A 10,000-nucleotide genomic window follows, 5' to 3' on the forward strand; every position below is an offset into this window, starting at 1 on the left:
CGGAAGACGGCGTCGCCCAGGGGACCCTTTCGCCGCCGGACACCGATCCCTCCGCCGCCATTTCCGGGAACTGGAACATCCTGCTGTGCGCCAGCGCCGAGATCGGCGGCCGCGACCCGGAGCCCGCGCTGGACGTCAAGGGCGGGGGGCTCCTCCTGCTGCTGGACGACCTGGTGTCCAACACGCTGGAGGCGGGGGAGGGCGAGGAGGAGGAGGAGGAGGGCGGGAGTCCGGTGGAGACGGCCCGCTCTGTCCCGGACATCGACCTGAGCGGCTCCCTCGGGGTTTCCGACTGGGAGACGCTGTACAAGTCCGTCTCCGGCGACCTGGAGCCCCCGCTGGGCACGCCCGTGGTGACCTCCACCCCCACCCCCACCTGCAGCAGCCACCTGTCGGTGTTCACGTTCGCGTGTCCCGAGCTGGACCCCCTGGCGGAGGGGCTGGAGGGTCATAAAGGTGGAGGAGGGAGGGCTGAATCGGTCGACATCCTCAACTCTCCCACTCTTCTCGTCTTATAATGTGCAGAGGGAAGTTTGACACGGACAATAACAATATGATGCAGCCCTTGGGAAAAAAAAATACACTCATGACACGTGTTTTGTGTGACTAGAAAAAAAATATATATTTACATTTCTCCAGATACATCTTACAAAATTATGACTCTTTTAAAAAACAGCATGCTGAGAAATGACATGTTTTTGGGAGCTCGTCATATACATTGATCTGTCACTATGGTGTGTTGTAGAATCTAATGTTCCAGTTGGGTTTTGTGTGTTTGTGCTTGTATTGCTGTGGAACTCGTGCTTACTAAGTATTCATCTATGTTAAGTACTGACATACCTCGATCAGGACTGTGCGTTGACCTCATTGTAATAACAGAATGTTTAGAGTTTTCCATGAAAACATCCAGTGCTATATCTATCAAGATGTAATTTATGATAATTTATTTTTTTACCTACCGCGATTTTGACGTATTTGTCGAATATAGAAGTAATGGCCGGATTGCTTATTTATGCTGAATAGCTAATCATAATAAATCCTCATTCAGTGACAGTTGCTTCCACAGTGCCTAGTCTCTTTCTATCAATGATCAGAGACAATAATAGTCCTAATATTAGTTGTTGACATACAATATAAAAACTAAACTAATGTAGCAGTCAATTAACACATACAGTAGTGTAGGGGTGGAGTATGCAGGGTATGGCAACTGTGTTATCCGAATCTCACCTTATGTTTCTTTAAAATAGCCATTTTGGATAACTTCTGAAGGCACACACCATCCTAAATCAGAATACGCCAATGCATAATAGGCCATATGTAAAAATGTAGGCTACATAAATAAAAATCATCAGAGCAGGACTGACAATCAAAATAAGTTGTAATTTTAGATGGAATATTGCTCCACTAGTATCACATATTATGAAACCGAATGCACAAAATACATCTTTTCATATCAGATACAAGGTTATTTATATGCAAATGTATTTCCATTTATTTTGAAAAAAAAATGCACTGTAAAAATGAAAATGAAACGGAGAAATAAAACAGTATGAAGTGAACCCCTTATTTGTTTAGTCATTTATTTTTGTCCATTGCCAAACCTAGTTATAATGATCGCCACCTGTACAGTATGTGTGGATGTGTGACGATTGTTTTTCCTGAAATTAAATTTGATCAGGCAGAAAGACATATTCGTGTCTTATTATTTTATTATTATCATTATTATGATTATTATCATCATCATAATCATTATAATAATAATAATTATGATGGTGATGATAATCATAATAATAATAATAATAATCATCATCATCATCATCACTATTCTTATTCTTTTATTAGTATTTTGTTCATGTTGGTGCACCACTCGCAGGCTGCTTTGGGAAGAGCAGTGGTACTACTCCTGCCCCCACTTTTCTCCGCGTTTTTTCTCCTCTTCCTTACATTCCTGCTCGCGTTCGGCCGCCGGGCTCACTCGGGCTCGTTTCCGCATTCCCCGAATCCCTCTCGGACTGGGATCACTGCTAAACGGGCTGATGCAACGGTTTCCACTTTTTAAAATCTACTCCAAACCTCCGCCCGAGCAGAAGAGAGGACGCCTTTCACCCCCGGGATCCAAGTCAGGTTCGTGGCTTCAAAAAAAAACCAAACGAACAACAACAAAAAAAAACTTCACAGACAAGGCGACACCACCTTCGGGGGTGGTGGTGGTGGTGGTGGAGGAGGTGAGGGAAAGGGGGGGGGGGGCTAATGTAACGCGGAGTGGAAAGGCGGGTGCCCGGCTCCGTGGCGTGGGACCGAGGTGTTCCGACCGCGGTGTTCGCGTGTGGATGTGCGTGCAAGGCGCCGGCAGGAATGTCCGTGTTTTGGGGTTGTAGTCTTTGCTACGACTCCGGCGTGTTTCGATCCACGCTGCGTGGGGGCTTTTTGTTTTTTTTTTTCCTTCCGCTTTCTGTTCGCACGTGCGGTCGGCGCGATGTTCCCGGTTCTCCACCCCCCCCCCCCACCCCCCACATAATAAAAAAAAAAAAAAAAACAAACAAACAAAAAAATCAAAACAAAAACAAACACGCGCCGTGGATCGCGGCGTCGTGTTCGGGTCCGTACGGTCCCCGAGACAAACAACAACAACAACAACAACAAAAAGAGCCGTAATTCCCTTCCGCGAGCGGCGTCCCCAGCGGCGTCCCCGGCGAAGGGGGGAAAGTTACGTAAGGTAGGAAGGGAGAAACTTCCGCCGAGCGATGCGTCGCGCTGGGGTGGACCCCCCCCCCCCCCAAAAAAAAAAACACGCATATAAACGCGTATACTGCGGGGATCTAAACGCGTGGACCGCGGGGATCTAAACGCGTGGACCGCGGGGACGCGGACGCGTATACGGCGGGGGTGTAAACACGGATGCGGCGATACGGGTTGACCGCCCCGTGTCGTACGGTCGCGTGACCTCTTCCTGGCATTGGGAAAGAACAATCACGCGCGGAAGGCGGAAGACAAAACGCTCCCGGGGAGCGACGCTACGGTGTCCACGGCGCGATTGTCGTCCGCGATGGCGGTTGTCGCGACCCGCCGCACGTAAACGAATCGTTACCGGGGGGGGGGGGTAACGTCCATTGGAACTCCGCAGACGGCCCCAGCGGGACTGGTTATACAACCCCCCCCCCGTGACTCGTGACTGTTTGCCAGTCACGTCTTGTTGGGGGTAAATGTCAAATTGTTTACGTTCGACATATCGAGATGGAGTTTTTAAATGACATCTAAACCACGCTGGCTGCCCTTTTATGGCGTCTGGTTCACGTAGTGGACTTTTCACTCTCGCAACAAACACGCTTGTCATTATGTATCACCGTTTTTTTTTTGTTTTTTTTTAATCCCCCCTCGAAAATGCGGGCGTGAAGAAAAATGTTCAGTGGTTTGATGTGAATTATTTCGCCAAAATATTGAAGAAGAGAAGAAAAAATAAAAAATACAGTATGTGATACAGTATGTTTGCGTTACAAGTCCGTTTTCAGTGATGGTATAGAGGAGCGTTCCTCAAACGGGGGTACTCTGAAAATAATACAAAAAAAAAAGTGTTCAACAAATATCGGTTGAATATAATGTTTGAACAACACATAGAGTTTGCCGTTTTTGTTCGTTTTCTTTTTTCCTTCTTCTCCCAATCCCAGGGAAGGGGTTACTGGGTGGAAGGTCTTAGAAGGAGGTCCACTACTCAAAAATGTTTGAGAACCATTGGCATAGAGAGCAACAGTGAATGGGCAACGCTCTGTTTGATTCAAGAGGTTTATGCCTCACGTACACATACATACTTTCATACATATATGCAGTGAAATGTCTTTGCAACGCACCCGGAGATTATGCACAATAGCGTAATGCAGTTAAAATAAATAAAATAAGACTCAAAAAGATAATACAAAGTTAGGGTACAAAATAGAAGGGAATAGAGTTGTGTTTATGGGATAGGCTATCTGTATGTACAGATACAGTATGTGCAGTAAAGTGCATGTGAATAAAGTGAGTATGGAGATGCACAGTAGAGTATACAACAGTACCACACAGCAATGCAGCGATACAGCGCAGTACGCAGTAACCCAGAACAGTTATACAGTATGCAGTACAGTATGCTACATACAGTACAGTAAGGCAGTGGGGCCTGTGTGAGTGTCTCAGCGCTTTTTGTCAGGACCCCCGGTGAGTTCTGCAGCGTGTGCTCTGGAGTTCACTAAACCAACGCTCACTAAAAAAGAGCAGGATTGCGTCTCGTTTCTTGTCGTCCGGGCGAATTTGGGCTTCGCGTCGCTTTCGTTGCCTTGGCGCAGGTTACATCGGGAGCTCAACACCCGACATTTAAAACAACTCTAAATCTAAATCTGTAGCGCGTCACTCCTCGTTGTGGATGCGGCGGGTTGTTCAACAGGCAATCTGCCCCGTCACCTCATCCCCTCCTTCAAGCGGCTGCATTCCTCTCCCCTGACACAACAAGGGGGCAGGAAAACAAGGGAAACGGTTTCTTCTTGGCAATGTCCAGTCGTAGCTCTCAGGCACCACGGGGACTTTTCTCCGAGTCTGCCTTTTTGCGCGGTCCGGCTCGTCTCATGTTTCATTCGGTTATTGTTGAGGTTTTTTTTCCCCTCCCTGTCCATGTTCATTCCAGAGGGGGAAAAAAAAAAAACCCCAAACAAAACTATCAACAAAATCTAAAAATAGTCGTATCCTTTATAGATCAATTCTGACCAGCCTCACCGTCCGGGCTGCTTGTTGTGGAAATTCCACTGCGTGGTGGGTGAGATAAAGCCTCGCTATCTGGAGCGAACTTTATTTTGCACAACAGGGGACACGGCAGTTTCTCCCTAGTGGCCTTTGTCTGACGAGAGTTCTTATACTTTCTAAAAGTTGGGCGTCGTCTTGGGACCCCATCCCCAATTGCTTGTGTTCTTCGCGCAATAACAAGCAGTGGCAGCTCGAGCGCTTTCGGTCGCGTTCACAGTAGGGATGCAAATGTAAAGGAATCTATTTAATCGATGGTTGTTCACCTTGTGACGTCGCACACCTCCGAGATGGCGTGACTTGGCGCGAGGGGCGTTTCTCCTCACTTCATTTCAAAACGGAGGACTTCGAGGCAAGACTCTCCGGGCTGGTTTCGTGCATAACAGGAATATCTACGACTCGTCCTTGCGCGAGTTAAATGTTTAAACTTTTTGCCATCCCCAGCGACGGAGTGAGCCGGATGTTATGTAGCAGATCAAGTCTGGTGCAGATATGGACATCGAGACGCTAATAAAATATTGAACGTGATTAAAATTCTGATATATAATATAGGTTTGGGCAGATGCACGATTAAATCATCAATCGCGATCTACAGTCCCGTGCAGAGACGTTAACGGGCAGTTGCACATGGAGCCCCCAGCTCCGGTTCCAGGCATTGGCCGAGGACACGTTCCTTATGATTGCCGCGCCAGCACAAGGTGTTTTTCATTTTATTTTACGTCTCCTTATGGAAACGAAATCGTGCGTAAGGGGGGCACTTTAAACCGCTGTTAAAACGGTTTGGTTTTATTTTTCATTTTATATTTATTTTTTTGAAATTGAATGAGCATAAAGCTGAGCGGTGCTCCGTGTGCTCAGGGGACAACATTTTTATTAAAAAAATAATACATTTCTGCTGAAACACTGGATAATTTTCGAATGTTCATTTTCAGATTTGAACAGTTACATGGCTTGAAGTCAAACCAAGGAGTCGATATTCTACTGTGATTGAAGGTTTTTCTTTTTACAATTCAATAGTAAATAGAGATATGTTATTAATATAAATTCATGCATCAATTCATTCTCATTTCATCATAACATGTAGGCCTTGTCTACAGGAAAGAGCAGTTTATATTTTGACTGTATTTATTTTTGTGTTGGTCGATAGAATAGAATGATTACGATAAACATACGATAGAATGATTTATTGCTTGTATTTAGTGAATAATACAGAAGATAAGGAACTAAAAGAAAAAAATGGCATACTAAATCGCACTTAGATTATTTTCTCAAGTCGTTCAGCCCTACAATATATCATATGATCTCATAGAGAAATATTTAGATTTATTTTATTTCCTTAGTTTCCTACTGGTATGGAAAATGAACAACGTAAATCTAACCCTTTGAAACACAACTGAGCTAAGGGACTGTCCGGTTCCGTCCTGTTAAAAAATGAACAACCTGTGCCTGTTGCTTTCCGTTGCTATGGGACTTAATTTAGTAAAAACTGGATGTTTTTGTGTAAAAACTTTACTTGTAAATAATAACTCCAGCACTTCTGGAACGGGGAGACTGCATTTGCCACATTACATTACATTCTAACGTAACAGTATACTTGTTTCTATGCCATAGCATAATGTGCTAGGGATGCAACGGTATGTTATCGAGCCGTTCATCACTTTGTAGTGGATAATCAGTTTCTGAAAGTAGATAATCAATGTCCAAGAGTACAAAGGGATCTGCTAAAAGTAGAAAGGGATTTCCTTCCCTACTTTAGCACATATTAGAGTGTGCAAACACCACATTGTCTTACCTGCGTCTCTACACACAGATGAGTAACCAGGGAATGTGGTACGGCCTTCACGAGCTGGAAAGTAACAAGGTCAATGACTCAAAGGACAGCGCGACTCTCCTCTCACCTGGTGCCTTAAGGGAATCCTTTCGCTTTTTGCGCTCGGTCACTTTGTGAGCGCAGGCAGATGAACGAGCGTCAATCATTGAGTTTTTCTATCGCAGCCTCTTTTTGGAGCCATCTAGCAGACTTGAGTGTTGGGAGGGAGAATAATGGAATATCTGTTTGCAAATTGAATATTCTGTACAACTGTGTTGTATAAAGATGGACGCTTAAAGGGGGCCGCGGCTCAGGAGGTGGAGCGGGTCATCTAGTCATTGGAAGATTGCCGGTTAGATTCCCGGCTCCTCCTGGTAGCGTGCTGATGCGTCCTTGAGCAAGACACTTAACCCCCTAACTGCTCCCACGGCGCTATATGGCAGCCCTTTATGGCTATATGGCAGCCCTTTATGACTATATGGCAGCCCGCTGCTCCTAGATACTTCAGTTACTGGGATGGTGAAATGCATTTCATTGCCTCAGTACTTGTACTCTGTGCAACGACAATCGGCTGAACCTAATCTTAAAGGAATAAGAGCGGTTGAATAATTCACCGGTGATGAAATCATTGGAGTATACCGAGCTTTCCCAAGTTCACATTCTTCCCTCTAAAGTATTTCTTCTGAACAATTCCCTTTCAGCCGTGGTCAAGACTGAGCCAGACACCATGCCAGGACAAATCCCAGATCCTTCGGTGACGGCGGGCTCACTCCCCAGTCTGGGACCGCTGGCTGGGATCTCGGCCACCACGCTGACCGACCAGCTCAAGTTTGGCCATCTGCAGCAGCTAGGGACCATGCTGTCGCCATTGCACTTTCTGGACAAGCTGGAGAAACAAACTTTAGCCATCAAAACAGAGGTTTGTTTGATGTGGCAATTCCATGAAGCGGTGATCGGAGCTAAATGTTGCGAGATACTGTCTTATTCCAAATTATTAAAAAAAAAAAAACGTTCCACATAAACAAGCACAAATACACACATTTATCTTGCAAAATGTAACTTTTGTGTAATTATGTATTGACCACTTAATATAAATTAAGAGAAATTATAACTATAGAATGAAATTACAGTTTCGTAGCATATATCAATTAACCTGTGGGTCCACCTATTGTTTTAGCTCGGATTTTTATTATTATTAATTTTCTTGGCATTTTTCGGGCTAAAAGTATCTGAAATACAGCAACCGCGGTACACACAGACATGGCTGAGGTCTCATTAGAACCGGGACATTTTAGATGTGTTTACATGTGATGAATTTGTGGAAAAACTGTTTTGATTTCATTCGTTTCTGGAGCTGGCCGCTTTGTGACATGATCATCCCAAGGTATATAAGTCCAGGCTTCGTCTCTCAAAAGCCATGCCCATTCAGGGACTTGTGCCAGCCGCTTGGACTGCAGAGCGTTCATAGACAACCCACGTAGACAGACAAACCGAGCAGGGCTGGAGACCAACAGCGCCCGTCCTCCCAGGGACAATAGAAAACATTTCGGTGACAGTGCACCTTGCATGGCCCCTTAGACACTATATAACATTTGACATTTGCATCTATCTTCTCAGGAAAAATGGAAAAGATGCGATGGCGGCAGTTGTAGTAGCAATCAGCTCCAGTGCGTCCTCTTGCATCTCGTTTTGACCATCTCCAGTGGTGTTGGATGCCAGCGCTGGTGCAGGCGCGCTCTGTCCGTACTTTTCTTTCTTCTTAAAGAAACTGCCTAATTTAGGAAGCTTTGCTTTTTTTTTTTCTTTCTCAGCTACTTCTTTAAATTTCTGTTTCTAGAACTTGCTATATTGCAGCTATATTTGTTGTTATTATTAGGGGCTGTATTTATTATTATTATTATTGTACTGTATGGGAAAAGTTCTCTGAATTTACAAATCGAAAAACTATTTGAAACAGAGGAACGGCAGAAGCAACGAACACGGTTGACGTCTCCTTTGAACCCGTATGTCACAAACATCTCGTGGTTGAAGTTTTATCCAAATTGATCCGCATACGGAGAAGAAACAAGTGAGAAACGGACTAAATATGACCGAAATCACAGACACGGTCGAATGCATTCAACGCCAAAATATGTCCAACCTGGCTAAAAGAAACATGAACACAACAATGACATAAGCTACAAACACGGTTGAAGTGTCGTTTAAACCGGTATGTCACAAGCTTATTGTGGTTTAAGTGTCAACTAAATCGGAGCAGATAGATACGGAGCAGAAATGAGTGAAAAAGCGATCAAATTTGACCAAAAGTATTCAGCTGGTCAAGCTTGGCTGACATGTCACTATTCATAAACAAAATGAACAAGATGAGCTTTACAGTAAAATCATACCATTTACTATAACTGTGTTCTGATTCAGAATGTCCATTCACACCGTGTCCAGTGTGCGGTGTAGACTCCGTCGCTCTGTAGTGGTTAGAGATTACAAACTATGCGTTTGTGTGTGTGTGTGTTTATGTACCTTCTTACCTGGTAGATGTCGGTGAATCTGTTCGATTGATATTTGATCGATGTGGTCCTTTTGCCAGATTAACGAAAAATACAAAAGGAAAAGTAGTCCACAAAAATTGCTGACCACGTCAAGTCCACTGGAATGTATGCGTGAGTGATGCGTTCAAGATCCAGTGTGGCGTCGTAAAAATTGAAGCCGCGATATGGTAATTAGTCACAGAAATACCACAACATTTTCGTATTTCATGGAAACGTAACTTATTAAAAATGTCATTAATTGAAAAAAGTCACCACTAAAATTACTGGGGGAGAGTGTCCGCACTGGAACGAACATGAATTCTTAAAACACAGTTTTTCAGGAATATTTAAACTGAACGGCAGAAGAGAAACATGCAGACCTAAGTCTGCATGTTAATAAGAGTATTAAAGATATTTATTCTGCAGCATAAAGAGAGAGATTCAGAGCTGCTCCGAAGCAGTGTCCTGGCCAGTCTGCCACTACTACTGACAAAGAGGGCTTTATACTGATGACAGGTTGTGCAACGTTGATGTGCTTGTCATTTACAACCAACTCAGTCATCAATAATAAAATCAAATAAATCAGGAACTCCTACCAAGGTTGAACAGTCAAACTCAAGTCACAGGGACAGTCTGACTATGCCATAAAACACACACACAAACAAGGCTCTGTCAGGTTACCCGTATCTCCACCCAGTGTCCTAAATGATTTCCTACAGTCTTGCCAGTCACCATCATGGATGATAACTCTCCAATACCCTTAGAAGTGGTGTAGGTTGAGGTGACAGGAGGTAGGGGACAGGAGGTAGGACACAAGAGGTAGGACACAAGAGGTAAGACACAAGAGGTACGGGACAGGAGGGAGGAGACAGGAGGTGGAGGACAGGAGGTGGAGGACAGG

The 10,000-nt window shown here is 44.5% G+C and overlaps 2 protein-coding genes across 3 annotated transcripts in view; both read left to right on the forward strand.

The window, feature by feature from the left end:
- Nucleotides 1–5: 5 nt before the first annotated feature.
- On the forward strand, nucleotides 6–1,503 carry LOC307247641 (protein c-Fos-like; the record flags this gene model as incomplete). The annotated part of the gene is made up of 1 exon (XM_080024679.1): nucleotides 6–1,503. A coding segment is annotated over one exon (513 nt), but the record flags the coding sequence as incomplete, so codon positions are not given.
- Nucleotides 1,504–2,010: 507 nt separating this feature from the next.
- The window catches only part of LOC307247640 (jun dimerization protein 2-like), a 9,356-nt gene continuing 1,366 nt past the window's right edge, over nucleotides 2,011–10,000 (forward strand). For both annotated transcript variants that reach the window (XM_080024677.1, XM_080024678.1), the window contains exons 1-2: nucleotides 2,011–2,124; nucleotides 7,276–7,493. In XM_080024677.1, the coding sequence (XP_079880803.1) occupies nucleotides 2,037–2,124; nucleotides 7,276–7,493 (306 nt within the window). In that variant the 5' untranslated portion in view covers nucleotides 2,011–2,036. The remainder of the gene's footprint in view (nucleotides 2,125–7,275; nucleotides 7,494–10,000) is intronic.

Source organism: Zeus faber, assembly GCF_960531495.2.
Source record: "Zeus faber genome assembly, contig: SCAFFOLD_171, whole genome shotgun sequence".
In the NCBI taxonomy this organism is placed as follows: domain Eukaryota; kingdom Metazoa; phylum Chordata; class Actinopteri; order Zeiformes; family Zeidae; genus Zeus; species Zeus faber.